At 32.8% G+C, this 21,948-nt stretch overlaps 1 protein-coding gene across 1 annotated transcript; it reads right to left on the bottom strand.

Annotated features, from left to right (window-relative positions):
- Positions 1-3,369: 3,369 nt before the first annotated feature.
- Positions 3,370-21,895, bottom strand: LOC127738124 (enhancer of rudimentary homolog). Its single transcript, XM_052249257.1, has 4 exons — positions 21,793-21,895; positions 8,744-8,831; positions 7,515-7,635; positions 3,370-4,783 (listed from the first exon to the last, which is right to left on the bottom strand). The coding sequence occupies exons 1-4, from the start codon at positions 21,793-21,795 to the stop codon at positions 4,690-4,692; spliced, it is 306 nt and encodes a 101-aa protein (XP_052105217.1). The 5' UTR covers positions 21,796-21,895; the 3' UTR covers positions 3,370-4,689.
- Between the last annotated feature and the right edge of the window lie 53 nt (positions 21,896-21,948).

Below are 21,948 nucleotides of genomic sequence, written 5' to 3'. Positions count from 1 at the left end.
GAAATTTTTTTCTGAGACAAGTGCCTGTGAACTTTGACCTCAGCTTCATGATTCATCGGTCAATGTTAAGGTTTTGTGTTTTGGTCTGTTTTCAATTACCATAAGCAATATGTCAACTATATTTGGTGTATGGAATAATTTTAAGGTTTACAGGTCTGTCAGACAGGATTTATCTGACCTTGACCTCATTGTCATCGATTGTTAAAAATGTAAAGTTAATGTGATACTTGTAGTAAAACCTTTATCTTTTAGACTTTCAACATAAAAAAATCAATGGTGAGTAAAACTTTTCAGTGTATGCACTTTTGTTTAGTTGGGTTTCAATTTCGAGTCAGCAAATTTGGGTTAACATGGTTAATGCTAGAGGGACTTCAATAGCAAATTAAATAGTAATAGTAAACCATGAGCGAGGTTCGAACTCACAACCTCAGTGTTGACTGGCTAGTGATTACAGTAGTAGAACTACTTAGACCTCTTGGCCACCGAGGCCCCAACTTAACCTTGATAACTGATCCATAAAATTTTGTCTAGTGAATCCTGTCTAACAGACATGTAGACCTTGCATGGAAGCCATATACCATGTAGTTATCCTATTACTAATAATAAGAGTATTTTATATGACAAAAAAAAGCAGTCACTGAACCATGAAAATGAGGTCAAGGACAATGGATATATGACAGATGGAAAGTTTGTAACATAAGGTATATGCAGGCCAGACAAAATTCAATCTATGGATCACAAGATGGTACAAATGTACATGGGGAGATCTCTTTGAGAACATGTATTGTTGCTCTCTGTCAAGCAAAAAAGATTCTTATTTTGGTTCTCTAATAGCAGGCAGCAAGTTATCCTCGTTTTGAGAGCAGGAGAGGTCTTGGATAATAATATGACAAGTGGTCAATAACCAACGTAATCAACATTGGCATTTTTTGAATAATAAACAACCTTTACCAGTTTAAATAAAATGCTTCGCTGAGCACAGACAGATACGACTGCAGAGGTCTTACCCTGAATAGTTGGGGCAAGTTTTGACACAAAATTCAAGCTTGATACTGTCTGAATTTGGATTGTGATCAAATTTTTGACAAAATATAGGTTTCTGACACAAAATAAATGTGGTCAAAGATCTTAAAAATTTGAAATGGGACATTAAATTTACCTAGAATGGTCTGGTATCCAAAATCTAGCAAACATGGTTAGATTCAGCATATAAAAAACACCAAAAATTTAATTTTGGTTGAAATCAAACAAAGTTTAATTTTAGACCCTTCAAACCTTAATATGGACTAATTTGAAAACCGGGCCCAAAATAAAAAATCTAAATGCACAATAAGATTCAGCATATTATACAGCTGCAATAATTCAGTTTTTGATGAAAACAAACAAAGTTTAATTTTGGACCCTTTTGACATCAATGTAGACCAATTTAAAAATGGCCCCCCAATATCAAAAAAAGTAATACAAGGTTAGAACCCCCAAAAATTAAAGACTTTAAATTAATCCCATTGAAATTGGTTAAAAGATTTGTATTTATTTTCAATTGAAGGTTTCTTGACATTGCGCAATACTGTGCAATTTAAGATGTCTTGCTATTGTGCAATACTGTGCAATTGAAGATTTCTTGCTATTGCGCAATACTGGCTAGTTGAAGATTTCTGGTAATTGCGCAATACTGTATAATTGAAGATTTCTTGCTATTGAACAATACTGTGCAAATGAAGATTTCTTGCTATTGCGCAATGCTGTGCAATTGAAGATTTCTTGCTATTGCGCAATACTGTGTAATTGAAGATTTCTTGCTATTGCGCAATACTGTGCAATCATTTGAAATTTCAAAAAAATACGAACCCTCAAAAAAAAATCCCCCCAAACTTTTTGAACCCCCTCCCCTTGGAGTAATTACCCCCAAAATAATCCCAGCCTTCCCTTTGTGGTATGGAACCTTGCAGTACAATTTTAGAGCGATCCATACACTTAGACACAAGTTACTGTCTGGAAACTAGAAAAATGCTTGTTTTTGGCCCCTTTTCCCCCCTTATTCCTAAACCGATGGGGCAATTACCCCATAATCAATCCCAGCCTTCCCTTTGTGATATGGAACCTTGTGGTACAATTTCTGAGAGATCTATACACTAACACACAAGTTATCGTCCGGAAACTACAAAAATGCTTGTTTTTGGCCCGTAATTCCTGAACTGTTGGTACCATAACCCCCAAAATCAATCCCAACCTTCCTTTTGTGGAATGGAACTTATAGTAAAATTTCTTAGAGATCCATTCACTTAAACTAAAGTTATTGTCCGGAAACCAAATGTGTCTTTGGACGACACTGACGACACCATAGCATTACGACGCGAAATTTTTTTTGCTGTCGTATAAAATCTTTTAAATTTGATTTATGTGTTATCGAATTCCTGTAAATGTGCATTACTTCCAAGTTATTAATAAGACCAATACTGGGTCTGGACTGGAGTTGCTACATGCATTGATTGAGGAAACAAGAAAATGTTCCTTGTATAATGATTTTGAAAAATGTAAAACTACTGGCAAACAGGAAGTTACTGCACTGCAGATGTTAAAATTGCTTACAGGATACAACTCATCATTATCAATCTGCAGAGCGGCATAAAGCAAACACCAATCAATCAATCAATCTGCAGACCAAATATAAAAACATTCCCTTCAATAGAATGCTTGACAAGTTTGACATAAATTTTCCTTATACAATGAGTGTTGTAAAATTGCAAACTATGCACAACAAAAAGTGTCTGCATGGGAAACATAAAAATCCCTTACATGCTACAAACTCAAAATTATACAACTGCAGACCAAGTATAAAATCCTTCCTTTCCACTGAAGTCAAGAAAAATTTGAAGAAAATTTTACTTGTAAACTGCAATGATTTTGAAAAATTTCTAACTATTTCCAAACAGGTAGTTACTGCACTGCAGATGTTAAAATTTCTTACAGGATACAACTCATCATTATTAATTAAAATATAAAATCTTTCTCTTCAATAAAATGCGTGAAGTTTGATGAAAATTTGTCTGGTTCAATGAGAGTTGTAAAATTTAATACTATCCACCAACAGGAAATGGCTACACGGCAGGTGCATAAATTGCTTACCTGCTACAACTCAACATTATGAAGTTGCAGACCAAATATAAATTCATTCCCTTTTGAGAAGCCAAGAAAACTATGATGGAAGTTTTCTACCAAAGGTCTTTTGGAGGGATGGACAGACGGAGATGAGGAGTTACTAGACCTGCTTTTGCTATTGCCGACACAGGTAAAAAGATATGCAGTCAAATCCAGCTCTGTACAGAAAATGGTTATCCATATGTATCCTTAATTATAACCAAACTCAAATTATTGATTTAATGTTTCTACTTTATTCACAAAATGAAATGACTATGATATGAATGAAAAACAAGCATACATCATCAATGGCATAAATAGTTCTAGCATGAACACAATTTTTGATCAATCTGTCTTTTACACATGATCTAATTCTGAAATTATCCAAATTAACAAAGACAATCAACTTTGATATAATTCCTTGCAGCAATTAAAAACGTGAAAAAAAATATGTTGTACATTGCTAAGAATAATGTATGAGTTTTAAGCAATAAGTTCATAAATATTTTCTCTTTAATGGTCATTTGAAAAACACATGTACCAGTCAAATTACAATTCTTTGTTGCCACTTAAATTGGTTTATTAACCTAGAAAATAGATATTTAGCCTTAAGAATTGAAAGGTCAGTTTACCCCATTCAACATTATCAGTTGATAAATTTGGCTTCAGTACAGTATAATACAGATCTAACCTAAATTAGGTTTTTTCTAATGCAATTTAAAAAAGCGACGATTTATTAAGATAAATGTACCATATCATCATAACTTTCCTTTGTAACATCATATGTTTTATAACATATTTCATTAATGATGTACAGTATAGAATTAATAAGCCACAAGCTATCATAGTTTTGTACTATAGATTCCAACAATAAAGAGTTGACAATAATCACCAAGGCTTAACCTGCATGTATAAATTGTCCCCAAAAAACTATGTTTACTAGTGTATGCTTCTTCCATTTTGTAAGAAGTTAGTTAAGGATAAAAAAAAAAAGAACTACATGTACATTAAAAAGAATCCCACAAAACTTATTAAAATAAACCACTACTAGATAATACCCCTTCCAATTGAACAATATTTTTTTTTAAATCAAACAATTTCATTGATTAATACCTTTATATTTCTCACAAAGTTTGAAGTATTCAGAAATACCTACCAGTTCCCATTATTATTAGAAAAGTTCAAAAGAACAAAAATCTAAATGTTGATACATGATCATGACATAGATGTTGTAAGTATAGAATATCTTTTAAAAACTAATGAGCCAGCAATTTAATGCTGTACTGGTCTCCATTGCACACCTGTAAACCCAGCAGCTGTTATTTAAATTAGTTTATCATAAAAAGTACAAGAATTTATAACTTAATCAAAGTTTCTTCTATTTCATTTATAAACAAGCTTTATTTCCAATACATTTCAGTAAGAAAAGTTTCTTTGTACATATCAACAACAAAAAAAAACACTTTATGTAATCTCTCATAAACAAAATGTATAAAAACATAACAAAGTGAGTCTCTCCTCCCAGTCACACAATGATAAATATGATGATTATCACTTCCCTGCTTGTTTCCTTAACATTATATAAATTTTCTCTTTTAACCAATCTTTATTATGTGGAACATAGCTGCCATAGTTCTTCTGGAACCTGAAAAATAAAATATAGATTAGATCGTGCTGTCAAGCAATAATACAGGATAGTAACCCAAAGGTTTCCATATCCAATGACATCTATATATGCAAATTTTGAATCATTTTCAATGAACAGCTTTGGGTTACCAATAAATTTTCACAGAATAAATAATAAGTTTTAATGTAAATTCGTATTTAAATAACTGAGAATGCATACTTTTATGCTTGTTTCCTTAACAAGATGTAGACTTTCTCTTTTAGCCATTCTTTGTTGTGAGGAGAGTAACTTCCAGTATTCTTCTGAAAACTGTAAATATAAATATTGTAAACAAAACATACATACACTTCAAACATTTTTCAAAAGGGTACATGCACTTATTAAAATCTAATTAATTTATGCTTAATAATGACAGTACAAGCTCTATGCCATATAGTTACTCTAAGTTTATGTCAGCAAGAATTTATGCAATACTAAGAAATTTTGTGTGCATTTATAATAGAAATTGTTAAACAATGGACAACAATGTGAGATTATTGCGATTTTGGGAAATGTCCAATACAAATAATGCTATAAAACTTAGAATGCAAGTTTTACTTTTGTAAAACCTATTCTGTTGTAATTTTGGCAATAAACACATCACAAAGATTCCTGAATTTACATTACCTCGAAATGGTGGTCCAAATACTACTCACTGATTAAAAATTATTTATATTTTATCTGAAAATTTGAAAATTTATTATACACATTTATTCTTTTTTATTAAATTCCAGGATCTAGGTCAGAGGATTTTGTTTTTTCGCTATTCTACATGTATCAGGGCAATTGAATCATTCTACTACATTTAGAGTTGCAAAAAATGGTTCTGTAGTGGAAGCTTGTAAATGTCACTCAAGCAGAAAGTATCATTTTTTATTGACTTTATGTACATTGTCATGAAAGGTGGTGGCTGTTTACTCTCGGTGTTCGAAAGTAACTCTCTGTACTGGTGTGCCAGGACCATATTAATCTATTTGCTTCTCAGATACTCAAATTTTCCTTATGCAAGAGGGTTGGCCTTTCAAGTAGTTATTCACATAAAAGCAATTTTTCTATTGGAATTACTGTAAACCAACTTAATTTTTTCGTGCATACTTTATTTCACGTTAAGCCCTTTCTAGATGACTTTGCAGGCATTTATTTTTGTGATTTTATAATTTTAGTGCTATATTTATATAAGGGAAGATCCAAGTTTTACATATTCACAACTATTTACATTCGCATTATTTTCTGCTCACAAAAGTCATGAAAATAAATCACTGATGAATGTAATTTGGTTTACAGTAAACATACATATTTATCTACATAGCAACTCTCAATTGATCATCTTTCATGTATAATTATAATTAGTCCAATGGAAGTTTATTTGTTACTGTATATACCTTTTACTTTTACGCTTACCATGGGGAAAATATTTCCAGCTAAAATTATACTGGCAAGATTTGAGAATTTATATAATATAACCTACAGGAAAAAACACTAGTTATGACACACTAAGATGGTTTAATACAAAAGGTTACTGGAACTTGGTAATTCAGTAAACAGTCAATCAATCAATGATTATAGATTATCGATGGTTTTTCAAAGAGAGGGAGTTTCTTGGCTAAAATCTCATGGAAGGGTGACAGCCTTAAATCAGATGTAGCTGTAAACCTTCCTCAAGTTAAACAGACAATTTATAATCTGCATATCACTAATTTCCTAGGCAACCTCAATGACGTAGGCCTATGGACGTCTTGTATTCTCTTCATACTCGGCTGAGAAAAATTCATATCACTGGATAGTGAAAGAGAAAACTATCATTCAGAAAGATTTAAGGAAATTTGAGAAAATAACAATAACAGTTACACAGTCTATCCACAACTTTCATATAGCATCCTTGTGAACAGAGAATTATGAACAACCATTTTGTGTCTAGAAATTTTAGCATAACGTCCACAACTGATTTTATAAGAAAATAATTTCAGAAAAGCATCACATTCAATCAATACAGCATCAGATCTAATCATTCAATTTATGTGCATTCTACTAAGGTTAACTGCTATTATACTACACTAATTTTTTGAAAGTCCTACATGCAGCTTTATGCATATTCTGTACAATAACAGTACAGATAAATTTTCATGATATCTATTTCTAAAGGAAAATAGTTTCTTCAACAAAATTTGAAAACAGTTTAATAGTGTTGATCTAGTATTCTCATTGAGGTTTTATATTTCCACCTAACATGTAGGATGAACTATGCTTTGACTCATTGTGAACAGCAAGTTGCAACAAGTTTTAAGTTTTTTTGAGTTTTTTAATGTCTTCACTTTATCCCTTTTGGCAGAAGATTGAACTAAATGTAAATGTGCGACTTACAAAGGGTGCAAAACAGTATTGCTTCCTTTGGCACTGAGCTCTTTGGATTTTTTTTTCTAATTTTTGCGTTTACTTGCCACTATTCTATTCTTCAAATTTATGTGAGGGAATATTTTTACGATATTATCTTTATCAGATATTAGGTGAAAATAAAACCCCTTACGAAATTTTCCCACTGAACAGTTATTTACACAAATATACAGCAACACACAATTATGTTCTTACTTGTCAACTTCCAGTTCCAAGCTCCTTGGGTCATTTAGGTTGTATGTGCATGTGTTTTATTCTGACCTATGACCTCAGTAGGCATATGGAACAATAGTACATTATGTAAGATTTTAACACTTACACTAAACAGCTAAGATCTGTTAGTTGGTCAATGAAATCGAACAGCTGACTGATATCGTATGTAATGGATGGACAATCTGGATTCTGTCTCTTTAGATGTTCTTCATAAATTTTACAGATTCCTGGTAAAATAAAAATGTTCAGGCAATGTTTTCAGACTTGACATCAAGCATAACAAATATATATGAAGATCATCACATACTTTTGTAATTTGTGTACAGTTCTAAAAAAAGCTAATTTTTTAAAACTATTTTACAGTGTATCCCACCCATAACTTTTAGTGAACACTGAATTTGAAATAGATTTTAATAGAATGAGATACTTTCCTTTGTTTCTATTGCTTCAAAATCATTCTGCTTTAAACATCTTACTTCTGACAAAAATTAAGATAGAAAATTAATTAAATGCATTTACAGCATTTTGTTTTCCTGAAATAACTGGTTAATTGCATGTAGCTGCTGGCTTCTAAAGACATCCTTGCATACTAAAGTTTTATTTTTAGTTGTAATTTTCATACACCTTGATCTTAGTCACACGCACATCTACAATGAATATTTTTGTAAACATGGCTATAACACAAATTATCCTTGCGACACCACCACAATTTTGCAAAAAGAGATATAACAAAGGTGTTAGGTCTGCCACAAACACAGCTAAGAACACTTCTAACTACATATAGATGTTTGTGTATATCAAATTTTACTTTAATAGAAATAAAATACAGTAGATTCTCAACATCTTCAAACCATATGGGGACAGTGATCAATAAAATTATTGATCGCCAGGTTAAGGTAAAGGTGTATTGTCAATTAGCCTGTTGAAGACATCCAAGCACTGATTTTGACAAGTTTAAAACATTTTGACCCGACAAACAAAATTTAGACTATACTTGTATCTTCAGATCACCTGAAGGTTAGACTCATTGAAACTGTCAGACTCCAACAGAGTTAATTTACATAAGTTACTGTATTTCAGCATTAGAACTTCAGAAATTTTTCAACAAATTTGAAATTTGGAGTCAACAAGAGTCTACTGTTAATAGTATTTACATTGGTTTACAATTATTAAACTTGCCTTCAAAACCCATGAAATTAATAATATTTTTTTTAGATATTTCACATGTACATGTGTATAACAAATTCCAGGACTAAGTAGATCCATGTTCACATGAATATGAATGGTTTAAAAAGTAAAGTTTTGTACTGCATCTGTTAGATAACTCCTTCATACCTTCTAGACATTCATTCAACGATTCATAATCTGAGTATGTTCTTGTGTCTGGACGACTGTTTGGTTGTACCAATAAGATAGTGTGTGACTGGAAATATAAAATTAATTCAGGTAAATCATATAATAAGGACAGTTCTATTTAAATATATATGGTACCCAATTCACCAACTATATAGGCAAATTTAGAATTTCACTTAAGTTATCGACTACTTGACAACCACACATAGTGGAAATTTCAAAAGGTCTCATATATGTTTTTTTATGGAACAGCCCTAAATTCATACTACGGTGTAGATTTAAAAAAAAAGAAGAATGTTTCCTGTTTAAGCACACAAATTTTCCAAGGAAAAATATGTTAAAATGATTCCGTTCATTAACTTATAAAGATGTCTTCTTGTATTTTGCGGAGTAAAAAATAAAGTTTTAAAATGATAACCAGACAAATGACTTGAACCATTAGAGCTAATTTCCTAATGTTTGTAGATTAAGATTTTGGTTGGCTTGCTTGCTTAATTTGTATAAACGTTTGCTTAAGGATTGTAATTAAGATTGACATCTGCAAACAATATAAATAGGCGGAGTTCTATCTGTATACATTATATTTTGATTTGATTGGACCATTATCAAACAATCAAATTTAACTATATACAGGTTTAACTCCGCCTACATATACTGTTTGCAGATGTCAATCTTAATTACAATGCTTGAGCAAACATTTATACAAACAAAGCAAGCAAGACAACCAAAGTCTTAATCTACAAGCATTAGGAAATCAGCTCTAAGCCTTTATACCTGTACATGTATATATCAGAATCAGCAAGGATTTACCACTTCTAAAAGTGATGTGTCACAGTATTCACCCTAAAATATCCTATTGAGAACACAGTAACATACACAATAGTGTTATCACTTTTAAACAGTTTCAGGGACTCAGTTAACAGCAGGATTTATTTTTAACTGAAACATCTCCTGTTTACTATTGGAAACATTTTAAATATAAGTAAATAAAGCAAACAAGATGGCAAATACTGAAATGTTTATATACAATGTCATAAATATTTTGTGCCTTTGATTAAATTATGAGCATTTACAATCAATCATTATTATCTGGTAAATGCATAAACAATGTATGGAAGTCATGTACATTTCATTGACATACAGAAAATATGACTAAGATTTTTTAAATGATTCTTCATTCTTGCATTTTATTTGTGTTGTGAAAGTTGAATGACTATATTTTAATTTGTGTTCAAAACATGTTTTGTTTGCAAAGTTTCTTGTTTTTTATATAAAATGTTGCAAATTGACACCAATACTTAAAAAGTATAATGCTTAAAATGTAAATTACAAGTTTCTATTCTGTATATAATGTTGTTTAAATACCATTACAACTTCACTTGCTATGAACATGATGAAGGCCCATAAGCTGAACAGGATGCATAAATCAAAATCTGGGCTCGACATTACTGCTTGTCTGAGACAAGTTGACATAGGCCCCTCGGACAAGTAGAAACCCCATATTAGTTGTCCAACAAGACAAGTGAAAAATCAATTATATATAAGATATATCAAACTTTAAAGACTTGCAAATGCCTAAGACATGAACAAATCTATAATTGATCATAAAAAATCTAAATTCATTTATTGAACTAGTCTGGCATCCTGACAAATCATCCTCTTCGCGTCAGTCTGCTGTCAAGCAGTGAGCCAGGATCCCAGGCAATGAATGACCATGCTGGCTGACGGAAGCTCTCATACCAAAATAGATAAATCCCGAGAGATCAGGGTCACTAGAATTGTGATCTTTAACATGTTTTAATCAGTTGGGATTCACCAGGTGCTTTGCACACAAACTGATTGTTTACCTGCAAGACTGTATCAAAGTAGAAATTGGATTTAAAAAAATTCAAGTTCACTGTTGCAGCAGCACCAGGAAATAAAGAAAATATTGAGTCAGAGAACTTACTTTAGAATGGCAAATAATCTTTGAAAATTATAAAACGATGTTTAATGGTGTATTCCAGGGCCTAATCTAGGATTTTCGAGGGGGAAGAGTGACTTTTCCTTCTTTAGGGAGGGTAGGGAGTAGTGAAATCCAACACCGTTTCAGTTGCATTGTTTTCGTGCTTATTTATGACATATTGAAATTGTTGTAATATGTATGCAATAAAAAAATATACCTGCAGTGTTTTTATATGATAATGCATATATTGAACACTTGATTGATTAAATAGTATTGACAATTTAGTCATATCATTTGTACTGTCTTTTCGAATACAAGTAATTAAGTTGGATTAAAATATGTTGGAACATGTGGTATATATAAGTATCATACTTTATACTTTAACGCCATTTTGTCCAAGGTTATGGTTGTCTTTTTGACATTGTGTCATACATGTAGATCAAATTTATTCATTCAGTGTATGTTTACATGTTTTTGTTAATATGTCTTTTTGATTGAGTTAAGCCATTTCAATTGATATTTTATAGTGTGTCTTTCTATGTTGTAATGTTACACTACTATTTCAGGTTAGGGTGAAGGTTGGCGCCTGTTAAAACGTTTAAACCTGCTGCATTTGTTTCCACCTGTCCTATGTTAGGAACCTGTTTCAGTGGTTGTCGTTTGTTGATGTGGTTCTTAAGTGTTTCTTGTTTTTTAAATAGATTAAACCGTTGGGTTTTCCTGTTTGAATTGTTTTACACTAGTCATTTATGGGCCCTTTATAGCTTGCTGTTCGGTGTGAACCAAGGCTCCGTGTTAAAGGTCTTACTTAGACGGAGAGTTGTCTCATTGGCACTCATACCACATCATATTTCTATATCATGCATTATTTTCTACTACCTAAATTTATTTCAAAAAGTAAAAAAAAACTTACTCCCTGTTTGTATCTGATGATTTAGTTTATTTATCGACAATACCTGTTTGAGAATGATTGGGCAATTTAATTTATTATCACCACTTCCAAATGTAAAACATTATTGAATGTCCAGTACATCATGCCAGTTGTAATTTGAGATTCTCATGAATGATGTTGGCCTATAAATGGAGATATCTGTCAATCACATATTAACTAACTGACAAAGAGCTAATTTTTATTAATTTAAAAAAAGAGATATCACTCTTGTAACAAGAAATGATTGTAACAGGATGCTGTTACGAAGTCTCCCAAACGAAGCTCCCATAATTCGTAATTCACAGGGTCGCCTGACATTGGGCAACGTCCAGTGAAAATTGGTTTGGTCCAGTAAAGTTATATGCATTAGTGATGCCTGGGGACTAACCTTGTATATCATTCAAATCATCTTGGCATGACAAACCAGAATATATATGGTTTAGGGGTGGGGATCTCGACCATTTACAAGATACTAGAATATTGGGGGTGGGGAGGAACCCCTAGGGACTGATCCTATACGTCATTCAAATGTTAATTACATGACGAACAGGAATATATATGGTTTAGGGGTGGGGATCTCAACCATTTACAAGATATTAAAACATTGGGGGTGGGGGGGAACCCCTGGGGACTGACCGTATACGTCATTCAAATGTTCGAGACATGACAAATAGGAATATATATGGTTTAGGGGTGGGGATTTCAACCATTTACAAGATATTAGAACTTTCTTAAATGGCAGGGGGTGGGGGTGACCCCTGGGGACTAACCCTGTATATCATTCAAACTATCTTAGCATGACAAACCAGAATATATATGGTTTAGGGGTGGGGATCTCGACCATTTACAAGATATGAGAACTTTCTCAAATGGCAGGGGGTCGGGATGACCCCTGGGGACTAACCCTGTATATCATTCAAACCATCTTAGCATGACAAACCAGAATATATATGGTTAAGGGGTGGGGATCTTGACCACTTACAAGATATTAGAACTTTCTTAAATGGCAGGGGGTGGGGGTGACCCCTGGGGACTAACCCTGTATTTCATTTGATGTGCTTTATCATGACAAACCAGAATATATATGGTTTAGGGGTGGGGATCGTGACCATTTACAAGATATTAGAACTTTCTCAAATGGCAGGGGGTCAGGATGACCCCTGGGGACTAACCCTGTATATCATTCAAACCATCTTAGCATGACAAACCAGAATATATATGGTTTAGGGGTGGGGATCTTGACCACTTAGAAGATATTAGAACTTTCTTAAATGGCAGGGGGTGGGGATGACCCCTGGGGACTAACCCTGTATTTCATTTGATGTGCTTTATCATGACAAACCAGAATATATATGGTTTAGGGGTGGGGATCTCGACCATTTACAAGATATTTGAACTTTCTCAAATGGCAGGGGGTCGGGATGACCCCTGGGGACTAACCCTGTATATCATTCAAACCATCTTAGGATAACAAACCAAAATATATATGGTTTAGGGGTGGGGATCTTGACCACTTACAAGGTATTAGAACTTTCTTAAATGGCAGGGGTGGGGGTGGCCCCTGGGGACTAACCCTGTATTTCATTTAATGGGCTTTATCATTTAGAACATTTTCAATTCAAAAGATTGTGTCTATCACAAACGGTTTTCAATTTATAATCATTTGAAAATTTAAAAAAATAAAATCCCATAGGGTTCTATAGTAAAACCCTCTTTTCTTTTTGCCCCTCAAAGTACCCCTTTATAAACCCCAATGCACAAACAAAACCCTGATTGCACAACTAGACATGTTAGTCTAACATATTGTGAAACCCTAAGTTAATCTGACAAGCGGTTTTGGAGAACGGGTGCGGACAAGTTCAAATTTAAAAGCGGCGGAAGAAGAAGAAGAAGAAGAAGAAGAAGAAGAAGAAGAAGAAGAAGAAGAAGAAGAAGAAAGAAGAAGAAGAAGAAGAAGAAGAAGAATAATAATAATAAGAACTGAGCAAAAACAATAAGTCTTCCCAAACTTAATGAGTTGGTCGTGGAAACAAAACACGCTGCTGATCAAAAGCTGACCAAGCGTCATACCTTTGCAATCAAATTATCCCTCAGCCTTTTTTACATTTTACATTTCAATTCATATTCAATGAATAGCAAAACATCAGCCGTTAATTCCCACATTTTAATCTACCAAATAGTACAACTGCAAAGGTCGTAATGAATAAAAATAATACAAATTAGTGATAACACAACATCCTCATGACGACAAATCATCATAAACAGTTGCTTGGTTTCCCGCTTTAACCAGTGATTCCGAAGGTCCATCGGACATTGGCAAATGTCCGGTCATTTTGAGTCTGGTCCGGTTATTTTCTGTTTCATCTCAGACCAAGTGTCCAATATAAATTCATTGAATAAAATAATTTTAAAATGCATCTGTCAGCAGCCGTTTTCCAATTTTTAGATCAAATATCATGTCAGTGGCAATTAAGAAATCTAATTACTAAGTGTTTAATGGTGTGAACACCACCTCAAGAGACATACATTGACAGCTGGTTGCATTATTTACATTGTCTCACATGGTTGAACAATGTTACATCCAATGAACGATCATGACCCAGTTTTGTCAAATTGAAAAGTAAAAATTGTTTGCAATCTTTTCTTTAAATACAAATGCCTCACTGTACCTTAAATGGAATGCATATATATCTAAACTAAATTATTAAAAGCAGTACTAGTATAATCCAGTAATCAAATGAATTCCTTGACCACATGTTTTCTTTTGTTGACAACCATGTCACATGTGCACTTTTGGCGGGGAAAAAGCTGGGGGAACACCTAAACAACAGACAACACTGTCTGGTTATTTATAGACATTTAAATAAACAGCTGAAATACATGTAGGAGTACCAGGAAAAGAGTTAAACTTGGTATATATAATTCAGGGGTTTTTCTGGGTATTTTGGGAAAAAGGACCCTGGCCAGTTTTGGGAATTTTTTCACACGCTTTTCAATGAAATTGGGAAAACAGCAAATATACCATATATACCAGATTTGAGTTTTAGTGTGTTTAGTTCATTAAAAGTTTAATTATTATTGTGAAAATAAAGTAAGAAACTTCCAGAATTTTACTGGCCCTTCAAAATTGAGAAGAAATTACCTGTTGGAATTGTAGTTACATGTATATGTTTACACTATATAAACATCTACATGTCATATCAACATTTGTAAATGATTAGGAAAATTACTGTCACATTTTATTGGATTTTGACATGAAAATTTGTGAACTAAAAGTAATTTTAAGTTTCAGTATAAAATATTTCCTGCTTTTTCTTTTTTTTCCATATATCTTTTGGTTTTCAATTCTAGTGTTTATATTTCATCATCAATATGTATTTTGTCACCTGCCTGGAATTATTATTCTTTTATTGTATTAGATCGGCAAACCCGGACCCGGAATTACCCTTATCCGCCCCCGAAATCTGACCTGGTATTGTAATTGTCTTCATTTCCGGTTTATGGCATCCATTGTTTTTCAATGTTGTTTTTGCCAGTCATATACGATTTTACTCAGATTTACACATTACTTGTTGGCGATTTTCGGCATAAAGCTAGCGGTTGAACAAAATGAACATCACTGTCATGAATAATAAAGATGAAAATAAATTTTGAGATTGTTTGGGAATTTTGCTCCCAAAATTGGGAAAAATGTAGGGTATTTGCCATTGGGAATGGGTCCGAATACCGGACCCTGTGGAATTCTAGAAAAATCCATGTAATTCCTTAATCTACATCAACTTAATTGGGAAAAGGGTGTGAGGTTAATTTGTAATATTGTCATTATTTAAATTTTATAACCAATATGCAGATATGCTTGATAGACTTATTGGTTACAATTACTTTGAAATTCTATAAGACTAGTTATGGTTTTTTTTTATCATTAATTCATTTATTATTTATCTTTCCATGTGGTTTTCCAAAAGACAATTTAAATCAAATCAAAATTTGTCATTAAAGAAAGCTCCTCAAAATAAAAAAAAAATTGTATAATGAATACTTTATCACTTGAAAAGCAATATGTGGATCCCTCAGTTATTAGATATCATAATACCATAATTTGTAAATAATATCGTTTAAAATTTGTCACGGGGGCTATACCCTGAAAAAGTCTAATAAAATGCTTCGCTGGGCGCATCTTGATACGACCGCAGAGGTAGAACCCTGAACAGTTGGGGCAAGTATGGACACAACATTCAAGCTTGATACAGCTCTGAATTTGGATTGTGATTAAATATTTGACACAGCATAGGTTTCTGACACAGAAAGAATGTGGTCTAAGAACTTCAATTTTTTTAATTTACCTATTATGGTCCAATGTCCAAAATCAAAATACATGGTTAGATTCAGCATATCAAAGAACCCCATATATTCAATTTTTGTTGAAATCAAACAAAGTTTAATTTTGGACCCCAACTTGGACAAACTTGAAAACTGGTCCCATAATCAAAAATCTAAACACATGTTTAGGTTCAGCATATCAAAGTACCCCAAGAATTCAATTTTTGTTAAAATCAAACTAAGTTTAATTTTGGACCCTTTGGACCTTAATGTAGACCAATTTAAAAAACGGGACCCAAAATTAAAAATCTAAAAACACGGTTAGATTTGGCATATCAAAGAACCCCAATAATTCAATTTTTGATGAAATCAAACAAAGTTTAATTTTGGACCCTTTTGACCTCAATATGAACCAATTTGATAGCAGGCCCACAAAATAAAAAATCTAAATACATGGTAAGATTCAGCATATCAAAGAACCCCATATATTCAATTTTTGTTGAAATCAAACAAAGTTTAATTTTGGACCCCAATTTGGACCAACTTGAAAACTGGGCCAAAAATCTAAAATCTAAATACATGTTTAGATTCAGCATATCAAAGAACCCCATATATTCAATTTTTGTTGAAATCAAACAAAGTTTAATTTTGGACCCCAACTTGGACCAACTTGAAAACTGGTCCCATAATCAAAAATCTAAACACATGTTTAGATTCAGCATATCAAAGAACCCCAAAAATTCAATTTTTGTTAAAATCAAACTAAGTTTAATTTTGGACCCTTTGGACCTTAATGTAGACCAATTTAAAAAACGGGACCCAAAATTAAAAATCTAAATACACGGTTAGATTTGGCATATCAAAGAACCCCAATAATTCAATTTTTGATGAAATCAAACAAAGTTTAATTTTGGACCCTTTTGACCTCAATATGAACCAATTTGATAGCGGGCCCACAAATAAAAAATCTAAATACATGGTAAGATTCAGCATATCAAAGAACCCCATATATTCAATTTTTGTTGAAATCAAACAAAGTTTAATTTTGGACCCCAATTTGGACCAACTTGAAAACTGGACCAAAAATCTAAAATCTAAATACATGTTTAGATTCAGCATATCAAAGAACCCCATATATTCAATTTTTGTTGAAATCAAACAAAGTTTAATTTTGGACCCCAACTTGAAAACTGGGCCCATAATCAAAAATCTAAACACATGTTTAGATTCAGCATATCAAAGAACCCCAAGAATTCAATTTTTGTTAAAATCAAACTAAGTTTAATTTTGGACCCTTTTGACCTCAATATGAACCAATTTGATAGCGGGTCCACAAATAAAAAATCTAAATACATGGTTAGATTCAGCATATCAAAGAACCCCAAGAATTCAATTTTTGATGAAATCAAACAAAGTTTAATTTTGGACCCTTTTGACCTCAATGTGGACAAAGTTGATAACGGGGCCCAAAAATCAAAAATCTAAATACATAGTTAGATTAAGCATATCAAAGAACCTCATATATTCAATTTTTGTTGAAATCAAACAAAGTTTAATTTGGACCCCGATTTGGACCAACTTGAAAACTGGGCCCATAATCAAAAATCTAAATACATGTTTAGATTCAGCATATCAAAGTACCCTAAAAATTCAATTAGGGTTTTAATTTTGGACCCTTTTGACCTTAATGTAGACCAATTTGAAAACGGAACCAAAAATTAAGAATCTAAATACACAGTTAGATTCGGCATATCAAAGAACCCCAATAATTCAATTTTTGATGAAATCAAACAAAGTTAAATTTTGGACCCTTTGGACCTCAATGTGGACCAATTTAAAAACGGGACCCAAAATCCAAAAACTTAATACACGGTTAGATTCAGCATATTAAAGAACCCCAAGAATTCAAGATAAAACCCCATTGAAATTGATCAAGAAATACCGTAGAAAGGCTTGTATAGTCCGCGGTTTTATTCTCCAAAATTGGACCTTCCAGACGGGGTGCGGACTATAGAGTACAATAAGCAAGAAATAAGAGAAAAATTTCAATTTCGCGGTCGAGGTGGTTTGTTTACGTTCCGCCATCTTTGTTATTTCTATTGTAGAGGGCGCTCTTATCATTTTTCAAACTAATAATTTTAACTCATCCATATTAATAAGTTATTTCTATTCAATATCAAATTAATACTGATAAATATAAAAAAACAAACCTTTCATTACAAATTTCTCGTTTCTTTTCAATGCATTGGTTGAAATAAACTGGTATCTGCTTGATTGAAACGATACAAACATAGGGAAAAAGACAACCGTAAACCAGCTTAGAATTTGTAAACTACAAAACGTAATCGGTTATTGTTCGTTCCGTTTTGGTGTTTCATACTGACTAATATGGTTTGTATTAGCTTAAGACCCTTCAAACATTAATGTGATAGATATATTAAAGACTGTTTTACAAAAGGATGGAACTGTTTTACTTTCAAAGTCGTATTATAGTGATATCTGTTATGTACGGATTTCGACTCTCACCGGTTAATTTCTTCTTTTACACGTGCTTTTTAAACTTCCTGTTTAAACATACACAAGTTTCTAAATTGTTTTTTAAGTGAATTAAACTTATTTTAACAATTATGAAGCGTTCTAGAATCATTTACAAGCAGTTTCAGCTTCTGTTTGATGATGGAAAACAGGTTTTTCCAAGAAAATACCGCAAACGACCGCACAGGATTTGAAATTACCGGAGTTTCATTAGACCTTTTCTAACAGTTACAAAAAGTTTTTTTACCTAAAATTTCGTTGGGAGAAGGGGGTGCGGACTATGTACCACTGCGAACTATACAAGCCTTTCTACGGTAAGCAATTTATACGAAGTATCTTCTTTTGCACAATACTGTGCAATTGAATATTTCTTGCTATTGTGCAATACTGTACAATTGACAATTTCTTGCTATTGCGCAATATTGTGCTATTGGATATTTCTTGCTATTGCGCAATACTGTGCAATTGAAGATTTCTTGCTATTGCGCAATACTGTGCAATTGAAGATTTCTTGCAATTGTGCAATACTGTGCAATTGAAAATTTCTTGCTATTGCACAATACTTATTATATAATAATTTACACATCCTGTTTGGTGTGTATCTCCTACCATATCATTATTATTTGCTTTTAAATATTAATCAGAAATAACCAACTTAAAATGGAAAATTTTAAAAGAAAAAAAAAAGGAAAAAAAGAAAAAAAAAGAAAAAAAAAATCCCCCCCACAAATTTTTTGAACCCCCTTATGATTCATCACCCCCCAACTCAATCCCAGCCTTCCCTTTGTGGTATGGTACCTTGCAGTACAATTTCAGAGAGATCCATACACTTGAACACAAGTTATTGTCTGGAAACTAGAAAAATGCTTATTTTTGGCCCCTTTTTGGCCCCCAATTCCTAAACGTTTCGGGCAATTACCCCCAAACTCAATTCCAGCTTTCCCTTTGTGATATGGAACCTTGTAGTACAATTTCAGAAATATCCAAACACTTACACACAAGTTATTGTCATGAAACTAGAAAAATGCTTGTTTTTTGCCCCTTTTTTGGCCCCCAATTCCTAAAATTTTGAGGCAATTACCCCCAAAATCAATTACAGCCTTCCCTTTGTGATATGGAACCTTGTGGTACAATGTCAGAGAGATCCATACACTTACACACAAGTTATTGTCTGGAAGTTACAAAAATGCTTATTTTTGGCCCCTTTTTGGCCCCTAATTCCTTAACTGTTGGTACCATAACCCCCAAAATCAATCCCCACCTTCCTTTCGTGGTATTGAACCTTATGGTAAAATTTCATGGAGATCCATTCACTTAAACTAAAGTTAGAGTGCGAAAACCAATGTGTCTTCGGACGACGCCAGACGACGAAGCCGACGACGACGCCAACGTCATACCAATATACGACCAAAAAATTTTCAATTTTTGCGGTCGTATAAAAAGAAAACCAGATACTGAAGAGGAAAAAACAAAAAAAACAAAAGTAGTATGAAGAAAATAGAAAAGAACATAAATTTAATGTGAAATGGACAGAGGATCGTGCATGGCTTAAATATTTCAACGGTGTAATGACCTGTGTAGTATGTGTTGAGTCAAATGCCTACAAACAACCAAATAATCTTAAAGGACAAAACAAACAAAAATGGGATAACTTTAATGATGAATACTGTGAAGCCCAGAAGGGTGGCTGAGTGAGGTGGAAAGCTGGAGTAGAATTTTTGAATTTAGCCGGGAATAAAATTATAAGCCAAAGTAGTTTTTTTTTTTGTTTTTGTTTTTTTGGTCCAATAATATATGAGCTGGTCCAGTAATATCTTAATCATTTACTGGACCAAATGTATCAGAAAACCTTGGGAACCACTGTTTAACTATTGTTTTGAAAGTTAAATCCAAGGATGTTCAAAGTCACCGTTATATTTCTTCATTTAAACATCTACAGAATTGGTCCTTGGTAGATTCGAAAATCTCGATTTTCATATCAGTCGCCATTGTGTTAACCTGTACGACTTGTAAAACACAACTGTCTCCTTTATACTGATTTTTGATAGCGACATGACTTCGCTATAAAGTCAGTTTGCCGGCGAGTAAACTTCGCAAAACATAATACTAGTCAGTCAAGGGTCTAACTTAAATAACTTATTAGAGAAAAATAACATACATTTGTTAATGAGGGCTAAAAAATAAAAAATCTGTGATGACATATGTATGTAACGTGTTTCAAAGGGGCATTATACATCCTTTATTTTGTTAAATTGTGTACTAGTTCTATTGATATTATAATTGTCTTTATGTATATTAAACTTTAGAAAGATAAAACAGCCCATAGTTTGCCAATCATGCATAACACACCCATGTTATTACAGAAAAAATATGCCTGTAATAACTAAAGGGTGTTATTAAAGCTTCTCTATATCTCTTCAAAGCCTTTTCTCCTACATATATCACAATGTATTTTAATTTATTGTAATAAATAATGATAAGAGCATGTAATGAGGTTCTGCACAAGCTTCCTAGTCATTCCCAAGTGTCTCATGTAATAAGTTAAATGCCTGTAATACATGTAACTAAGCCTTGTTATTACAGCTAAGTTATCACTTAAAAGCCTTGTCTCATTGATTTACCATGGTTGATCAAAAATGTATTAATTGAATTGGAAAATTAGTTTTTAAGGTTATGTATTATGTTACTGCGCAAGTTTCCAGAATTCCCAAGTGCCCCCTGAAAATAAAAAATGTTATTTAACTGATAACAAACATATGTTACTACAGATTAAGAGAAAGTATCCATAATAACACATGTATGTTATTTTTCTCTAATAACTTATTCAAGTTACACCCTTGACTGCTAGTCATGGGTGCTGAAATAACTACATTGGGTGCCAAATCAACCAGGTCCCCAATTTGACTATACAGGGTGTCGATTTGACCAGGTGCCGATTTAACCAAGTGCTGAAGTGACTAGAATTCAGACAATGTCATCGACTGTTAGTGTTACAGTGTTAGTACTGTTACTGTTAGGCAGTGAATATAGAACCACAGCTTGTATAAAAGTCTGGCGCCAATCATTGTATTTAGCATGTATTTTTATAAATATGAGATTTGGTGCACTGTAAAATTGGCTCAAAAGTGCCTGTAGACTGTACCAAAAGTTGGCAAAACAATTTTTTATCAGTACAGAGAGTTGTGCGGTACCAAACGCTTTCGTTTTCACAAAGTAAAGTAAATATGTGAAATCATATTGATGATGGGATTGAGAATTTTCGGGAAATTGAGTATGCATTTTTCTTCAATGCCAAATTACCATTTTGAATGATTATTAGACTTCCACACGCTTTTTTCAGCATCCAAGATGGCGCGGTTAATACATCGGAATATCTTTTGATTTTTCTTAACCAAATTTTAAGTCATCGGAACGTTTGTTGAAACCGTATTATCTTTCTATTTTTAGCGATATTAC

The sequence above is a fragment of the Mytilus californianus genome, unplaced genomic scaffold (assembly GCF_021869535.1).
Source record: "Mytilus californianus isolate M0D057914Y unplaced genomic scaffold, xbMytCali1.0.p SCAF_4, whole genome shotgun sequence".
Classification (NCBI taxonomy): domain Eukaryota; kingdom Metazoa; phylum Mollusca; class Bivalvia; order Mytilida; family Mytilidae; genus Mytilus; species Mytilus californianus.
Note: the sequence above shows the minus strand (reverse complement) of the source record. Positions and strands in the feature narration are given on the sequence as shown.